Source organism: Podarcis melisellensis (genome assembly GCF_964234715.1).
Source record: "Podarcis melisellensis genome assembly, chromosome: 9".
NCBI lineage: Eukaryota > Metazoa > Chordata > Lepidosauria > Squamata > Lacertidae > Podarcis > Podarcis melisellensis.
In genome coordinates this window covers 70,110,323-70,129,893 of record NC_138541.1, presented here as the reverse complement: position 1 = coordinate 70,129,893, position 19,571 = coordinate 70,110,323, and the positions used below count along the sequence as shown (strand labels likewise).

Below are 19,571 nucleotides of genomic sequence, written 5' to 3'. Positions count from 1 at the left end.
ACGCCAGGTAAACTGTGAAAGATGGCAAAGATAATATTAAGGGTATAAAATGTTGTTACATTCTCAACCAAGAGGATGACAAATATCCAGCCTTGCTGCAAATATAATGGGGGGGGGGGGAATGGAAGCTGAGGTACTGTATTTGGCTAAATTAGTTAAAAATAAACTATGATTTAAAATGAATTAGCAGTGTGCTGCCGTATGCTGCTCAAAAATCTCTGCTTCACTCTTGTCCTGCTGTTGACATTCTGGGGAGGAAACCAGAGACTTCGTTTGCATTATGTGCAAACCAATGCTCATAGTTATCCCCATCCACCTCCAAAAAAAAACCCCATGAGCAGCAAGCCTGGCACATTCCTAGATCAGATACCTGAAAATGTTGGCGTTGCAATGTGAAACTCATTTTCCATATCCAATTTCAGGGGTAAATAAAGTAAGAAACACTCCAAATCTCCCAGATCTTCACATTCCTTAAGCTTTTTACCAGCAAATCACACCAGTGAATGAATTCCAAAACATAGCCCAAGACTTCTTTTCCTTACAGGAATAGTTTGATATACCTGGCAGTTATCTCACAATTAAAACAAAACAGAACTGTCTTTAACAAAATTACTGTTACTTGAAATAGAATACTATAGCAGAGTACAATAGCTCAATAAAAGCAGAAGGAATACAGATTTTGATAAGGGTAGAGTAGCACCTATTACAAGACACCAAATATGACAAATTTTATTTTTTACTTTATTTTTGTCCTTTCTTTTAATATTACACTTTCAGCTTTCTGATAGAATTGCATGGCTTGAAAAATAAATTTAAAAGCCAGTTAAAGTGAAGTATTAAGTATCAGAATATTTGAGTATTCTTCCAATTGTGGCAAGCTATCATCCCTGCCCACAAAAGTTTTATCCACTTTCCCCAAGATACCGTATTTTTCGCCCTATAGGACACACTTTTCCCCCTCCAAAAATGAAGGGGAAATGTGTGTGCGTCCTATGGGGCGAATGCAGGCTTTCGCTGAAGCCTGGAGAGCGAGGGGTCGGTGCGCACCAACCCCTCTCGCTCTCCAGGCTTCGCAGACCTCTCCGCAAGCAGCGGGAGGGGGGGGAAAATAATTTTCCCCCCTTTATTTTCCCCCCAAAAAACTAGGTGCGCCTTATGGGACGGTGCGTCCTATAGGGCAAAAAAAAAAAGTAAGTGAAACTCAACACAGCTTCTATCTATCCCCCCACCCCCCAACCAAAAAACCCCCACAAGCTACTTACATTAAGAAACAGGCAACTTTTGAGAACTTTAAAGCATATATATGCATGTTTGGGAATTAGGAAGCCTACCTGTTCTGGGAGCAGTTGCACTGCCCCAAAGAAGCAGGTATGTAGCTTGTGGGTATTTCTTAATTCCAAACTGTCACTTGAAGACCAGGTGGCTTGGGTAAACAAAAATATCTTTACTCTATTGCCGATAATGTAGGGGACAGAATTACCTGCCTGGGGAAAGTTCTGCACATGGGGCAACACTGCAAAGACGATAATCTCTTGAGTCATCTATCTACACACAGCTCTTGTTGTGGGCACCACCATCAAGGCTTCTTTTGCAGATCTCAGAAGCACAGGTTGGCAGGTCAGTGTTTCCCAAACTTGGGTCTCCAGCTGTTTTTGGACTGCAGTTCCCATCATCCCTGACCCCTGGTCCTGCTAGCTAGGCATGATGGGAGTTGTTGTCCAAAAACAGCTGGAGACCCAAGTTTGGGAAACAAGGAGGGGTAAACAGGGCTGCCCCCAAGACATTTTGCTGCATAAGGCAAAGGACAAGACACCCCAACCCATTATTCTGTATGTATGCCTTTTGTTGATATTCCTGCATTGTAGGGGGTTGGGCTAGTTGATCCTCGGGGTCCCTTTCAATTCTACAAATCTTACTATAGACTAAGTATAGAGGCCAATTATAATGGCATTTTCTTTAACACTGCCCATGGGACAGCATCCTCCACTACACTCTGGGACAGTAAACTAGCTTAGGAGATGCAGGGCAGATTGCTTGGCACACATAGCTCTCTGTTCCATGCCCCAAGCATCTACCACCTGAGGAAGCTGTCTCACTCACCCTAAAGACTGGAGGCGTGTGATGGGGATGCAGTAAAAAAGGGGGGGTAGTACTACATGGTACAGAGAAAACACTCCGGATCAGAGGGAGAGAGGATTTAATTTAGAGGGTTTTTAAAAAACAAAACAAAACCCTGCAGTGATGCAGAGAGAGCATAATTCTTCATTTGTGGAATATTTACTTCGAGGCTAACAATTTCAAGTTATAATTAAGCAGTCGGACTGTGAGCACTTAGAGAAGAATTTTATGATTACTAAGAGCCAGCAAAAACATAACATATGAATCTCATTATTATTTTTTGACAGAGATACAAGCTTGATGGATCAGGGAATGCTGTGGATGTAGTATATCTTGATTTCAGTAAGTGCCACTACTCAGAAGGCCCTCTGTCTGGTTCCCTGTAACTTCACTTCTTGCAGTGAGGGAACCGCCGCTGGACTTCAGTGTCTGGGTTGAATGATGGGGGTGGAGACGCTCCTTCAGGCATACTGGGCCAAGGCTGTTTAGGGCTTTAAAGGTCAGCACCAACACTTTGAATTATTCTCAGAAACATACTGGGAGCCAATGTAGGTCTTTCAGGATCGGTGTTATGTGGTCTCGGCGGCCACTCCCAGTCACCAGTCTAGCCGCCACATTCTGGATTAGTTGTAGTTTCCGGGTCACCTTCAAAGGTAGCCTCACATAGAGTGCATTGCAGTAGTCCAAGCGGGAGATAACTAAAATGTGGACTGGACGAGATAACTGTGAGGTGGATTCGTAGCTGGTTGACTGACCAAACCCAGAGTTCTCACTACTGGTTTCTCATCATCCTAGAAATAAGTGACAAGTGGGGTACCACAGGGTTTCCTTCCAGGCCCATAACGACTTGGAGGAAGAAATTGAAGGGATACTTATCAAATCGCAAATGGCACCAAACTGGGAGGGGTAGTCAATGCCACAAAATACAGAAACAGGATTCAAGACAACCTTAACAGATTGGAGAACTGGGCCAGAACTAAGAAAATGAATGTCAATAGGGACAAATTTAAGGTTCTGCATTTAAGCAGGAATAATCAGCTGCAAAAGTATAAGATGGAGGACACGTGGCTTGCCAAACCTAAATGTGAAAAGAATCTAGGGGGCCTTAGTAGACCATAAGCTTAAGACGAGTCAACAATAACAACAACAAAAGCTAATGTTATGCTAGGCAGAGTGGATAAAAATCAATGATTTTAAAAAATAATCATTTTTTTAATTTAAATTGGATTTTTAAAATGCTTTTAGAGGAAAAATCTTTCTAAAGATAGTTTTCTATTTAAGTTACATTACAGTCCAAAGGCTATTCATCAAGGAATAAGGATTTGTTGTAAGTTTTTCATGTGTGCTAAAACTCAGCCTAAGGTTTTTTTTTATTATTAACCACATCAGTTAACAAACATGGATACATATGATATAATGTTGTAGTTTAAATTGTTATTAAGGAAATTATTTTTTTCCTTCCAATAAAGTACAGCAGAAAAGTTATCCAAATATGAACAGTTAACTTATTAAACCTCACAATAATTTCAAAATTATCTGTCTATGTATTTCTAATAGTATAACAAAATCAGTAATTTTTGATATAACTGTAAAAACTACTCTGAAAAATTATTATTCCAAAAATAAAACTATCTGATTGTAAATATTAAGATTATACCAGCAAGAATGAGTCTTCCTGTAAAAAAAATGATTTAAATCAAGTCTTACTGACCAGTGGTTTAAATCAAATTGATTTAAATCAAATCTACCCTGATTCTAGACTTCATCAACTGTCCCAGTCAAGGGAAGTAATAGTACTACACTATTCTGCCTTGGTCAGACCACACCTGGAGTACTGTTTTCAGTTCTGGGGGCCACAATTTAAGAAGAATAAAAAGAAGCTGGAACATGTGAACAGGAGAGAGACCAAGGTGATCAATGGTCTGGAAACCAAGCTGATAAGGAACAGTTGAGTGAGTTGGGCATGTTTAGCCTGAAAAAGAGGAGACTGAGAAGATCAATGTTAGAAACTGAAATATAAAAGCTAGGAGCCAAATGGCACCTTAAACCTAGATTTCAGTCCAGGGACTTTTTAACACGATTACAAAGCACATGAAGACAAGATGGGGGATCTAGCTAAAGATGGATAAATGCTGTGCACAAATGACAACTTTTTTAAAAAACACACAAAAGCAATCAAGTAGAAAAGCTGTCTAGAAGAGATGTGACTGCAGTTTCATTCTAGCAAAAGTAAAAACCAAACCTCTTTTACTCAACTAGAGGGGGTAGTTTGCCAAAATCTTTATAAACTTGTGAACAACTTTACAGACAGAATTTATTTGGTTCTTTTTGGTATCTGGAGGGTTGAAACCAGCCACAGCAAAACAGGTCATACAGAAAACACACTAGACTAGGGTTGGGCAATATCTGGTTTTCAATATCATGATGTATCACCAGCTAAACATCACAATATCTTGATATATCACAATATATATCTGTGGTGGCAGAGGGCCTCGCCAGACCTCCTCCACGGTGGAGGAGGGCCCCGTGGTACCCTCTGCCACCACAGGAAAGTGTGCCACACCCTCCACCACTGCGGGGAGGTACGGGGGGACCCTCTGGCCCTGCAGGGAGGCCCAGCAAGGCCCTCCGCCACAGCAGATATATATTGTAATATATAAAGATATTGTGATATTTAGCTGGTGATACATCGTAAAGCTGAAATCCGGAACCAGTTTTTTAACAGTAAAAAAATTTCAGAACAACCCCAACTGCACATCATTAACTGTTCAAATTTATGTGACGCACAGTGAACTTCTTTCTGAATTCAAGTTTTCTGCTCTCATAACTTCCTGTCAAAGAAATTCTGCAGGCCAACTCCAAGAGTTTGGTTTTTTGTGCTTATTACTGACTGGTCCTGCAAGAGACATATTCCAAATTACTTGTTCCATTAAGTTTACAACCGAGGTACCCAATACTACATGAAAGATGATGTAATGTTTCACCAGGATCTTGTCCATGTTATCTTTCAAATACGTATGGCAGTTGGGCAACACAGTAGCTGGATACTAAAATATTGATTCTGTGCTTACAAAAATATTGAATAAAAGTGTGGAGGAGAGAGAAATGTTTGTCAGGTAAAAATAGCCAATATTTGAGTCATGAAGCATTGAGGAGAGGACTACTAGCCATGATGGTTATGATCATTCTCCACGGACTCAGAGGAAATAATCATTCTGAATACCATTGCTGGAAACCATAGAAGGGGAGAGAACTTTTGTGCTTAGGTCCTGCTTCCAGGTTTCCTGCAAGCATTTATTCAGCTACTGTGAGAACAGGATGCCACTGGCCTTATCCAGCAGGCTCTTCTGTTCTTAATCAAGACATAGCAATTGCTTTACAAACAATAAGCACTGCTTCTGAATTCTCCACATTTTTGTAAACTAGCAATACTATGCAATTTCTAGGGATAAAGGGGGGGGGGGAGGAAAGATGCCCAACTATAAAATTGTATTGCCAATACATTAGACAGAAGGGGGGAGGCAACCTGAAGGCTGTGCTTCTACCATTTTTAAGTAGGGTCTATAGAAAATTAAGACGGGACACAGGTGGCGCTGTGGGTTAAAGCCTCAGCGCCTAGGACTTGCCGATCGAAAGGTCGGCGGTTCGAATCCCTGTGGCGGGGTGCGCTCCCGCTGCTCGGTCCCAGCGCCTGCCAACCTAGCAGTTCGAAAGCACCTCCGGGTGCAAGTAGATAAATAGGGACCGCTTACCAGCGGGAAGGTAAACGGCGTTTCCGTGTGCAGCTCTGGCTCGCCAGAGCAGCGATGTCACACTGGCCATGTGACCCGGAAGTGTCTCCGGACAGCGCTGGCCCCTGGCCTCTTAAGTGAGATGGGCGCACAACCCCAGAGTCTGTCAAGACTGGCCCGTACGGGCAGGGGTACCTTTACCTTTACCTTTTATAGAAAATTAAAGTCCCCCACTTTCAATAGTACATTTGAATATGAAACCACCACCTGAACTAGATCATATGAATGCCCATACTGTACTTTATTTTTGCTTCCCCGTCATTTTTCTTATCTGAGTGAAAGAGCTTTCGATCTGCAAGCAGCAATGCAGTGTAGGGAATAATGAGGTGCCAGAACTTGCAAGTTCTCAGTTGTTTATGCAACTCCACACTAATAATAGTAGTAGTAGTAATATTTTATTATTTATACGCCACCCATCTAATTGGGTTACCTCAGCCACTCTGGGCGGCTTCCAACAAAATAAAACACCAAACTCAAACACTGCATAAAGCTAACAGAATGGCTAAAGTCCATTTGACAGAGGCCCCAAATAATAAAAAGCAATCCTTCAGTTTAATGCTATCCAAACGTAATTCATACATCAGTATCTCTCCAAACCAGTGTTTGAAATTAGCCAGGGGGCAGGTTTTCAGCCACTTGAGACCATGTGAAGATGCCCGAGTGCCAGGAGGGCACCTGACAATCTCTGCCATCTGGAGGTGGATGTCTGGGGATCATTGGATCCTGACTGTTTTCACACACTAAAACCACATCCTGTAGAATTCTGTTACATTTTAGCTGCACAATTGGAATGAATTTCTGGAACCAAAATGCTTTTCCTGTGCAGCCTGAGCAGGAGCAGTCAACATTAAGAATAAGAGGTTGAAATAGGCCAATGTATGTGAGTGTGTATGTGTATGTGTATGTATGTATATGACTGTGACTTTTCTTAAGCTCTCAAAGCTCTTAACCTAGCTGAAGGTTATCATCTGAACTAGCCAGATGTTTAACTGAGAATCAATCAGTCAGTCCATCATTTGACAAGTAAGTCTTTAGAGCATCTTGCACGAAAATGGCAACCAGACTTTCTGTTTTGGCAACTGTAACCTTTGGTTAAGGAGCCATTTTGCACCTAGCTTATATATCTTGAGTTTCCAACACTGCTCCAAAACCACTTTCATTTTATTCTTAGCCACATAATGAACAGAAGCCAGCATACTACTACTGACTTCAAGAGATTCAACTGATGATTGCAAGACAATGTGCTTCATGTAAATTTAAATGATGCCAACCTAGATGCCGCACACTGTCAGAGAGAAAATGCCTTCTTGAAGCCTCAGACTGGAAGACACAGTTCTGAACAAAAATGCTGTCTGGAGGTAGTTCAACAATCATATCCAAAGATCTTCATTTAGCAGCACTAGGCAGAGGAAGGACCAACCCAAGTCACTTTGCTACTGGAACTACTGTACTGTATAAAAATCAAAAGGCATTTCCTTCCTCCATCCCCATCTCTAACATGGGGCAAGACCCACTTGGAAATGTCCCTGCAAGAAACGGGAGCTGCACATTTTGATAGTGCTTGTACAACTTCCCCTCGGCTACGATCTGCTCATCTTATGTTAACAGTTCCACCCGAATGGGATAAGGCCAACACCTGGATAAAGGTCCGCAGGGAAAAGCAAACCTAAGGAGCGAGAAATCGAGAGTCGCGCCACTAACCCACGCTACACGAAAATCTCTATGTGCACACATGTGCATGCATGCAAACACACCCGGCCACTAAATCCACAGCTAATACGTGGTTTTTGCAGCCAACGGAGCTGTCGAAAAGTTTTCCAAGAGCGGAGAGGGAGAGAGAGAGAACAACGACGGTGTCGGACCCGACCCTATAAGCCGCCCTGGACACAGGGTAGCCGGGGATGGGGGAGAGGAGGAGGAGGAGGAGGGGGAGAAAGGAGCGAGAACTGCCGTTGTTATGACAACCCCGGGAGGGAGGGAGGGAGGCTGGCGGGCGCAGGCCAGCGCGAGCGAGCGAGCGAGGGAGGGAGGGGGGAAACTTCAAATCCCAACCGTCAACGCACGAGCGGCTTCTCCTCTTAAAGGGGCGGGCGCGCACAGGGACGGACCCTCTGAGGAGGGAACCCGGGACAAAAGGAGCCGCCGCTCACCCACCCTCCTCAGCGCGGCGGCGGGCAAGTGCCCCACCCCGCCCCTCCAGGCCTTTCCCTGAGGGAGAGTTGGCGGCCGGCACTCGGCGCTTCCCTCACGGCGGCGACGGCTCCTCTCCACCGGCCGACCCCCCGCCCCGCGCGCACCACACCCCCCACACCCCCTCAGCCCCTTTCCCCTCCGCCTTCCTTACCCACACAGTGCATGAGCCGGTGCCGCCAGGAGTCGAGTTCGCGGCGGACTCCCCTGCGCTCCGCCGTGCAGCGGGGGCTCCGGCACTGCGAGGCGCCAGGAGCGGGAGCCGCGGCGGCCATTCTGCCTCTTCCCTTTCCCGTCTGCCTCTGACCTCACGCCCGCTCATTTGCATACGGGAGGGAGGGAGCCCGACGCGGCACGCCCGCTCATTTGCATACGAGGGAGCGCGCGCTCGCCACGCCTACTCGCTCGCTCTCTCCTCAGATTCCCCTCAGGCTCCTTCGCTCGCGGCTGTCTCTTTTCCCCGCTCAGGTTTCCGAACCCGCGAGGAACGAAGAGGAGGACGGGGAGAAGCAAAGCGCCTGAGCGGATAGTATCGGAGAGAGGCAGGAGGTACAGCCGTTCCGTACTGCCAGCGGCGGGCAAGCGGGTGCCGGGCCGGTAATGCGCTGTGTGGAAAGCCGTTAAACAGAAGGGCGGGCCTTCTCCCTGCGGACTACAAACCCCAGAAGCCCTTGCGCCAAAGGGCGGGCCTCCTGCCTGTAGCAGCTGCGAGATGGGCGGACCTAAAGGTTCGCGAGCCTTGTCAGCTTCGCGAACTGCATAAATCTGGTTGCTGTTCGCTTCTCTTCAAACTGTTACATTTGTCTACCGCCCTTCATCCGTGCATTTCAGGGATAAATAATAATAATAATTTTATTACTTATACACTGCCCATCTGGCTGGGTTTCCCCAGCTACTCTGGGCGGCTTCCAGCATCTATAAAAACAAGGCTCACCGCATAAAAATACAAGATAAAAACGCAAATTACATCATAAAAGCCAAAATAAAACACAAACCAATGACCCCCAACCCTCCCACAAATTTTTAAAGGCCATAGATTGAATAGCCAAAGGCCTGGGAGAAGTAAAAGGTTTTTGCCTGGCGCCTGAAGTATATGTAGTGAAGCCACCAGGTGAGCCTTCCTGGGGAGAGGATTCCAAAAATGGGGAACCACTGCAGAAAAGGCTAATTCCTGTGTTGCCACCCTCCAGTCCTCTTGTGGAGGAGGCACACAAAGGGGGTCAGATGATGATCGCGGGGTCTGGGTAGGATTTTGCACACGCGCTCACCAATCTACCACAATATCACCATAACATTAAGTGGTGTATCAATAAAACAAACCAGTTGATCAACACAAATTACAGACATTCAGCTGCCCACAAATTTGTACCCAAAGTGCTAGTATATTACTCGTCCCCCAGTGATCTGCTTTTTCTTACTCGTGTCACGCATCATTATTTATGCATGTACAATTTTGTAAGAAAAAAAGAAAAACATTTTTTAAAAAATATATATAACCAAAGCTACTGGAAAATTAACAGCACACCATAGAGGACAAATCAGTAGGAAGGGGGAAAGAGCAATACAAAACTAATGAAACTAGGAGCTTCATGGCTATCCTCCCCCCCCCCCTGCTGATTTATGTTTAGGTAAAGGTAAAGGGACCCCTGACCATTGGGTCCAGTCGTGACCGACTCTGGGGTTGCGGTGCTCATCTCGCTTTATTGGCTGAGGGAGCCGGCGTTTGTCCACAGACGGCTTCCGGGTCATGTGGCCAGCATGACTAAGCCGCTTCTGGCGAACCAGAGCAGCGCACGGAAACGCCGTCTACCTAGTTATCTACTTGCACTTTGATGTGCTTTCGAACTGCTATGTTGGCAGGAGCAGGGACCGAGCAACGGGAGCTCACCCTGTCGCGGGGATTCGAACCACCGACCTTATGATCAGCAAGTCCTAGGCTCTGTGGCTTAACCCACAGCGCCACCCGCGTCCCGATTTATGCTTGAAAAATGTGGATTCATTTCAAATGCATTATAAATGAGAAGTACCCTTAATCTTTCTTCCCCCACAGCTGTAGGAGTTGCCAATAGTTTTCAAACAGCATTCCAAGGGACACTTGAAGGCAGAAGGGGGTCCTTAAAATCTTCTCAGTGAGCGCCATGAAACATAACTTATACATGCACTAATGATCTTCCTTGCAGTGTACTGACAAAAGGTGAACATTCCGAATTCTGGGGGGTATTTTCATGGTAATATGTGTGAAATGTGAAGTGAGTGCACACCTAAGAGCATATCCCAGATCTTTTGTTATGTGTAGCAGCTGTTCATTAACAGACACTGTGGTAGGAAAGTGTAGTTTGGAGGCCAATACAACATTCTGTCCACACATACTTATTCCTCTCTAAGAAGGATGTTCACCAATCCTTTCCTTAAACCAAAGCATTCTACTATCACTAATAGTAGTAAATTATTACCCGCCTTTTACCCTAAGGTTACAACAATTAAACAACTGACAATCACAAAAATAAAGTGCGTCACATGTGACTGCGATTTTCTACATTATCTTATTGGACAGTTGATCACAACAAACACCTGACTATGCTGCGGAATAGTTATCAGTTCCAGCCAGCTACAATCAAGGACACAAGATCCTCTTCCTAATCAACATCCTCAGTTAAGTTATGGGATGTCAGCAGGGACCGACCAGGGGAGAATTGCCAGAGTACGCTTTTGCCATAAGTATCTGTGAAACAAAAGTTTGCAATGCAGTTATTTCAGTTCATATTACAAAAAAAGTAGAGTTTTCAAATGAAATAAAGAATAGAAGCAAGTTGAAAATTCAATTCTCAACAGACTGTGCAGATCAATGCCATCACCCTGGGCAAGATGCCCTCTAGTCCCCACCCTCAGTGCAGTCCTAATGCCATTCCATGCTCACATAAGCTTATTAAGTAGTGGCAGTGGTAACAGCAGAAATGAACACCCCTACCTGCCTTTTTATTTACAAATTTATAAAGAGCACTTTCATTAAAAAACATAACAAGCTGTTATACAATATTTAACAACAAAAACAAAGATACATAAAACAACATTAAAACATTATTTGAAGCATCAAATAGTGATTGGATTAAAAAGAAATTCATGTTACAAAGGCCTGTCTGAACAAGACAGTCGTCAAGAGGCATGTGACTAAAGGGAGGAATGGTTCCCGCTGAACTGCAAATAAGGAGTTCCATAGGGTAGGGTCTGCCACACTATAGCCTTGGTCCCTAGTGATGGCCAGCCAAATCTCAGGGACTTTGAGAACTGCCAGAAGTCCCCCATAAGGGGGTCTTGGTGATCAAGGTAGGACATAAGGAATCAGACACTCCTTGAGCAAAGTGGAAATGAGTGCTCTTTTACTAGACTGTAAGTACGCAGTCCGGCCCTGATCAGTAAAGTGCTGGGTGAGACTACAGACGCCCACCGTCTTCATTTTCTCAGAGTGGTTCTGGGCTTTGCTGCAAGTGGCTGCAGCACATCACAGTTCCCCTGAGTACCACAAGCCCCTCTTCCCTCAAAAAAATGTTTTAGAAATGGCCATGGCTCATATTTATCCCAATATATGTCAGCTCTGCTGTAGTGATTCAACTCATAGTCAATAGTAAGGTTAACTGTGTTGTTTGCAAAGCAGAGCGAGTATCTTTAACAGCTGGATATAGGCAGAAATTCAGCAAGCACCACCCCACCCCTTCATGGAGAAAACATCATCCTACTAGCTAGGCATTAATGGCCATTAGATTGCAATGAGGGAAACAGGATTTGCTGTGATACCTACACATTATGCAGGTCTTCTCCACTTACATTTAGGCCACTAAACTTTTTAAAAAAGTTGAGCTTCATATTTCTCCAGGATTTGGAAGCAAATACTCCTCCTTTGCAACAATGTACCGAAGATTCATAGTAGAATACTTCCATGTGGTATGGTTTGGGAAGCGGTGTGCACGCAACGTTGGCTGCAATCCATATCTATTCTGTTGGTTCTTCGGAAACACAGTGTTTTGATGCAGTTTTCCCCAAACCAGTTTTGATCTGAATTGAGAAAAAGAATGACCTTGCTGTGTTTTAAGTCAGTAATGTGCACACATCGTCAGTTTTCAATGAAATATACAGACATAGATATTCCTTCCAGGAACCACCAACTTAATCAATTTTAGTTTCTTCTAGTACTCATAACAGCATGTTAGGGGGTCAAGTGTTAGAAATTGGGTTGTAAGAGGATCTCTTATAACTTGTTCATTTGAAGAGGCTACTCAAGATCTTGCTTAAAACCCTTACCAGGCAGATGTTGTAAAGACTTTTTATGACTATGTTAGGCTAGGGAAAAGGCAACACAAAGACACAAGATGTTCAATCAAACTGCCTAATAAGATTAAATACTCTTGTTTTTAGTTTGCATATATCAGTGGTTGACTCTCCTGGGATTATTCCTTGACAAGTACAAATTACGTTTTCCTGTTTACTTACCTGACAAGTGTTTCCCCCTTTACTCTCGAAGTCCATCTACCTGTTGCAGGAACCATGGCTTGTCACTGCTCCAGATGCATGCCTCGTGAATTATGCTAGTAATATATCTATCTATCTATCTATCTATCTATCTATCTATCTATCATCTATCTATCTCTCTATCTATCTATCTATCTCATGGCTTTTCTCTCCCCCAACCTTCAAACTTTACTGTGGTTATAGCAGGGGATTAGCAGCAGCCAGATACTAGCTGCCTGTTACAGGGAACATGATAAGTGTAGAACATTGCAACATAAAACAAATGAAGATGGCTTATTTCAGAAACAGAAACAACAAACTGTAGAAAGCTGTTTGAGGAACATACAGTAATCCTGTAGCCTGACTTGGAAGAAAACACCACAGTTTACAATGGGATGTGCCTTATTCCCGATATATGGGATTCAGCCTTAGTAATCTACTGACCTTTGTCTCAGCATTGCATTGCAACCCATTCTTCCTTTAAAGATGATTTGATGAACAAGAACAGCTTTGCACGTTGCAAGTAGGTTAGTTGATTTTGTGTCTCATAGATTCTGCATGATCATTCTATACTACATCTAGTGTATGTTGGTGATGCTATATAAATATTAAACTATATGAATTAAAAAGGGCAGTGAGAAGATCACAAGATCTAATCCCAAGAGGAATATCAGTTACCACATTTGCTAGCTACTGAAACCTAGGACTGAGCCAGTTCTGCTATTTGTTAGTATTAATTGGCCAATTATTTCTGTTCTTTTTTTTAATCAAAAACTGCCCCATTTTTTGGTACCTCTACCTACTTTGGAGGAGATTATGGAAGTTTTTTTAAAAAAGTTTTGTTATGAGAATTGCTACCCTTACTATCTCAGTCCCTGTTTCAGTCTCCTCTTCCCCATTCCAGTCTCTAAAAGTTACATCTCTACCTTGGTGGAAGGGGGAAAGGTACTGTGATGGGACAATGAGCTACTTGTGCGTAAAAGGGTTGGTCCCTCAGAGTTTGCTCAGCGTAGCAAAGCTCTGCCTTGAGCGGAGCCCTTTGACATGGCTCCATCAGTCGCTGGTAGAATCCGACAGTGGGCGCCTGCAGAAACGCTTCCAGCATAAAAGCTGCTTAACGGAAACACGTCTCCTGGATTCCCTGCGTGACAGTTTCCGGCGAGGGGTGGGGGTTCCTAAAGGGGGCCTTGATACCTCTTCGCTGTTCTCACTGGAAGTGTCCCAGAGCCTCTCCTCCGATTCCCTTCCCCTTGGAGCTCCTGCTCCCCCCCTACTGGTTCCCTCTTCTGCTGCAGAGTCTCTCCTATTCTCCTGGAGCCCTTCCGCCACCTGTTCTTTCGATGGCAATTTCCTGACAGGTACATTTCCTTTCTGGTGCACAAGCCTGAATACTAAATTAACCAGGTAGTGTGCTTGCTGTTATTTTACATGCTGTGGAGGAGTTGAAGTGCTGCTATCCTTCCCTGCTATCTACCTCCTCATTCTAGTAATTGGACCTTATATACAGGTTTGTAGTTACACATTTGACTATGTCTTTTTTAAAAGCAGGAGCCACCAGCCTTTGGGGGCCCATGGGCACGCTTGCAAACCTGAAGAGCTCATCTAAAAGTATGTGTATCCTACCCTCTCTATATAGAACACTCAAAGGCAGTATTCTGTCAGCATGTTCCTTTAGCAATGTTTTCATAGACAAGGCCTACACTATGGGTGCATCTATACTACAAACTTAAAACGGGCTTTATAACTATTCCATAGACCTGTTAAGGAATTTCTGCCGTGTAAGTCTCAATGTGTGCAGGAGGGTGAGGAGGGGGAGAGAGACATGTCGGCTGGTTCTTTCCTACCATCATATTCCTATTAGACTTGCCACCCACTCCTACCACCCATGGGGGGCATCTATAGAAGCAGGTATCTTCTATGCATATAGGATCTTCACACTCCCTTATGTTCCACATCACAAGGGGAGCCTATATGCTTGGAGCAGGCTTCCCTCTGCAGGTGTTCCTTCAGGCATGGTCCAGCTCTTCCCTTCTGAAATTTCTCACCATATGGACTGAATGCCTGAATATATCTCATACCTCTAGGGCACCCTGGGGTCTGGAAGGGGAACTAGGATTCGAGACAGTTCTCATCGCTGTAAACTAGGATTCTTTGGGGAGGGTGTGAACGAAGAGAGAAGAATCAGGATAGCAAATCTGGTATAACATATAAATTTGTAGTACAATTATGCGTCCTACAACTCTGTGATAAAGTAGTCCAATGTGAGTCACAGGTTTAGTATCTTACAGTTATGTTCACCATGGTAAATGTCAGTTCAGATGATAGCACTATTCGTGGTATTTGGTACTGGTGGTAGATTTAGTTCATTTCAAACAATATGGTTTGAAATAGGACCACTATGTGGTTCTTGCAAAGGGGCTGTATAACTAAGTATGTCATCACCACAGCAACTCGGCAGCAGAAAATATATAGAGGCAAGCCCTGCAGAGGATACACTACTAATTGCACTTTAATATTAGATATCCAAACAGGACCCAAAGCAGAGAAACATAAGTCTGTGCACAGAAGGCATGTTTAATAGCTAGATAGCTAGATGTTATTTTTTAATTCTCCTGAGCTGCCCTAGAAGCATTTTGTGTTAAAGTGCTTGGGAAAAAAATACAAAATAAATAGAAGTAATGAATATAATAGCCTTCCTATTGATCATTCCGCCCCCCCCCTTCCCCAGGGGAAAACCCCCTCAACTATGGGAGCAGAGCACCCAGGGAGTAGCCTTTCTCCTCTACGGCAGCCAGTTTGACAGCAAAGCTAACAGCCAGCCCACAGCAACACCAGACCAATATGTACTGGGGCTCTTATTTAGGCTGTCTACATATGCTACTTGTTTCAGCAACAATTACCAATACATAAGGTAAAGGTAAAGGGACCCCTGACGGTTAGGTCCAGTCATGGACAACTCGGGGGTTGTGGCGCTCGTCTTGCTTTACTGGCCGAGGGAGCCGGCGTTTGTCCGCAGACAGCTTCCGGGTCATGTGGGCAGCATGACTAAGCCGCTTCTGGTGAACCAGAGCAGCGCACAGAAACACTGTTTACCTTCCCGCCGGAGCAGTACCTATTTATCTACTTGCACTTCGTGCTTTTGAACTGCTAGGTTGGCAGGAGCAGGGACCGAGCAACGGGAGCTCACCCCGTCACGGGGATTCAAACCACCGACCTGATTGGCAAGCCCTAGGCTCTGTGGTTTAACCCACAGCGCCACCCTCATCCCTACCAATACATAAAGGAAATGTCAAATTAGTCAACTAGAGTAATGTAGCATTATTAACTATTTGACAATGGATTTCATCATCAGACTATTTCACAGAATGCTGTAATTAATAGCCTAGCAGGATCTTGCCCATTTTAGAATAGCAATTAATTCAGACTTCAGTATCACTTACCTAGCCACCTATATTCCCAGAAGCGCAAGCCTACAGCTATCACACTTTGGAGAGTCCCATATTTCAATGCAGGATTAGAACCGTCTAAGGATTAGGCAACAACTGGATCTTCCAGAGGAAGAAAATCAGGCCAAGGTAGCTAGTTTGAAGGAATGGCGCAAAGAGAGCTAAGGCAAGGTCAGTTACCGGAATCTTAGCAGAGCAAGGACACAGGCTTGCAGGCTTGCTGCTAGAAAGGGAAAGCTATACAAGGACAGAAAAGTTCAGTGAAATTGATGAACTATGCAGAAATGGCTAAACTGACATACAAACTGAGAGATAAGGACAACTGTGACTTTAAAGAAGAATGGGAACTTTTCACATATTACTTAAAAAGACAACAAAACGAATTGGACTCCTTAGCAGGGTTTGAATAAAAATACACAAATCTATTGATTGTTAACGTAGTAGATAGATAATATAAGGATTCATACAATTTTACAGTATGCAGAGAACAATATGAGTTGAGCAATCAGAGAGAGGAGCTGAGCGAAGTCTTGAGGGGGGAGGGTGGGTTTGGTGGGGAGGTGGGGGGGAATGATGAATATGAGATGTTTTGATATTTTGTTATGTTGAAATTGTTAATGATTTTTTTTTAAAAAAAGAAAAGTTCAGTGACCAATCAAAGGGGAGACAAGTGGTGCAAGGTGCAGAGTGGTGAAATCAAGGGGGTACAGTTTCAGTTCAATACTAATTGTTGTCGGCATTCATCTGTCTCGAGAGAATGGAATGTGCCTCCAGGGGTGAAGTCATACCACTGGAGAATCACAGCACCTACTGTGACTGCAGAGACTGGTAACTTGTAACTGCTGCCTTCTGCATTGTTTTTGCTGTGTTAGCAGCACCGAAGGGACATCTCTGGGGCCAAGCCTGGGCAGTGTATGTGGAGGTTCTGGGCTGCCGAAATGACAAGACCTCACTGATGCAGAGCAATAGGTTTGGCACCCGCTTGGCTACAGGAGTTGCCAGTAGGAGGCTTACAAGACACTATCCAACCATGTTAGGGACTCCACTCAGGATTTGTGTAGGGTTTACTCCTTAGCCTTTTTATTTTTCCGAAGATGTCCCACAAGGCAGCAGGTATGGCTTGTTCCTTGGAGTTTAACCCCGAAGCCATTCTCATGAATGAGTATAGCTGCAAGTCAGTGGAGGTTTAGGATCAGAGTTGTCCTTCTCCAATGCTAATTGACATTTTCAGTTTTAAATTAACTTGCTGCAATGCTAATTAACTCATTGCATGGTATATGGGGTTTTACTGGAGTTGAATTGATAGAGCAATTCCCCCCTGAATGATAGAGCATTACAGCTGATGGCATATCTCCATTTAATGCAAAACAATTCTGGCTGCTCTTATCTCTTTCTTTTAAAACAATATTTATGGATTAAGCTGCTTAGGAGCTAGGGTGACCATTTCTGAGGCAGGAATAATGGATAAACTCCAGCTCCCAGAAGGTCTGTAGTTCAAGATTCACCATGGCACTGATGTTAGCTTGCTCACTGCCTTTGTTTTTTTATATAGGCCAAGAGAACGGAATAGATAAGAGGCTAATGGTACACCTGCTCCAGAACAATTGCAGAAATCAACCAGACCTACTTTTTTGTAAAGTAAATCTGCATTGTAGCTGGCAAAGTAAATGGACAGGTTACAGTCTCATTCATTTTATTTTGGTAGAGAAGCGGGTAGAGGAATCAGGTTACCTTTACAGAGTTATCAAATGCAACAGTTACATCATCATGTTGTGGGATTTAGCCTGCTATAACCAGATGTTTTCCGGTGCACCTGTACCTTTGGAACAGGCTTGCTTTAGCACCTGCTCTTTCTCAATAGATGTGTTCTCACTTGGAGCAGAGTAGTCCCAATAGTTTAAAAATTGTCCAGGTTTTAGTATATGCTGTGGACTCCTGAACACAGAGGTCTATTGTCTTTGAGGAAACAGTCTTTTTTGTTTTTGAAGGGTTGGTGTTCTCATAGATTAATATATGTTCTAGTGAAAAGCATCTGTATATATGAGAATAGGGCATTTAACATCACCATTCACTTAAGCCCCGCCCCCCAGGTGTTTTGTATGCTGCTCTGGAAATACATATACTAAAGAGCAGAATACAGATAGGTAGGCAAATAAATAAACTGCATAGTAACCAGTGCATTGGTTACCAGTACATTTCCAGGCACAATTTAAGGTATTGGGTCATTATTTTCCTCCACGGGGAGGAAAAATAGAATATAAATTTTGTGTGTGTGTGTGTGTGTGAGAGAGAGAGAGAGAGAGAGAGAGAGAGAGAGATACAGATGATTCTCAACTTATGTGGGAGATAGCATGTAAAGCCAAAAATGCATATAGTGAAAAAACACATTGGGTTCAATGGCAGGTAGGATTGCCAAAGTCCTTTCCCCCCGGACAACCACCCTGTTTCTGCTCACACTTTATTGTTTTTCTAAATTTGCTGAGCACATAAAGCTGAATGTATGCAAGTTAAATGTGCATAAGTTGCAAATTACCTGTGTACACATATATACACAAACACACGTACACATAATACGATGCTGAATGGTTTAGGACCAGGGTGCTTGGACTCCTTTTTCCCATGTGAAATGGCCACATGCTTCAGCATTCACCATAACACTTTGGATGTGACTGGTCTAAATAAGTCAAGTGAAGGAGTCTTGGAATAATATAGCCTCCAACAGGGATATTTGCATTTGTAACACCTATCCTCACCCCAAGGATCACGGCCAAAATCTGTTCCCGCTGCAACTAAAGGCTCTGCCCTGCCTGGTACATTGCATTCATTTTATTCTGCAACAGTTTGTTCTGCCCTGACTTACATTGAAAGTGTGTGTGTTTAAACTGGCCACAACAGTTTCCTTTTAAAAAAAGAAAACATGTTTAATCTCAAAATGGATCCACTGTTTCTCCTAAGGCTCCAGATGGCCTTTCTTACTAGGAACAGTCCATATTTCCTGGCTGATATGTTTGGTAAAATTGTGACATTTCCCCCCCCCCCCCCCAGTTTTTGACTGCAATTGCAAATCTATATAATTTATCTTTCTACTCAATTACAATATAGCTTTATTAGTAGAGTGAATCGTAAGTGTGCAGAACTGGGCGTGTACTTAATGTGCCCTGCAGTATTTGGAATCAAAGGAAATAACTTTCCATATTATATTACACATGTTTATGATATCTATTGCAGCGAATGTCCAAAGGTTGACAAAAGCTAGCATTTATTAGCAAATCATAGCATTTACAAGGAGAGGGGGGAAATGTCAGAACATTCTGTCATTTACTACTAGTAACTAGAAAAGTACTTGTACTCCCAGTAAATGTTGACATTTACTTAGCCAGATGGGATAATTTCCAAATTCAACCAAATAACATGTTCAGGGATGACATTTACTAGTAAATCCCATTTATTGCAGAGTGCCCTGGATAAATGACAGATACCCAGATCCAACTGTGCATGCTTATAGCATCTGGGGCTATATGCA

At 43.6% G+C, this 19,571-nt stretch overlaps 1 protein-coding gene and 1 long non-coding RNA gene across 9 annotated transcripts in view; one reads left to right on the top strand and one right to left on the bottom strand.

Moving 5' to 3' along the window:
- The window catches only part of LCORL (ligand dependent nuclear receptor corepressor like), a 58,825-nt gene extending 50,386 nt beyond the window's left edge, over positions 1-8,439 (bottom strand). For all 8 annotated transcript variants that reach the window (XR_014171508.1, XR_014171509.1, XM_081924300.1 and 5 more), the window contains exon 1: positions 8,254-8,439. Coding sequence is in view for 6 of the 8 variants with exons in the window: in XM_081924300.1 (XP_081780426.1) it covers positions 8,254-8,374 (121 nt within the window). In the remaining 2 variants the exon portion in view is untranslated. The remainder of the gene's footprint in view (positions 1-8,253) is intronic.
- A 75-nt stretch (positions 8,440-8,514) lies between these two features.
- Positions 8,515-17,912, top strand: LOC309377434. The gene is made up of 3 exons (XR_014171567.1): positions 8,515-8,648; positions 14,148-14,210; positions 17,601-17,912. It is a non-coding gene; the product is annotated as an uncharacterized lncRNA (long non-coding RNA).
- Positions 17,913-19,571: the final 1,659 nt, after the last annotated feature.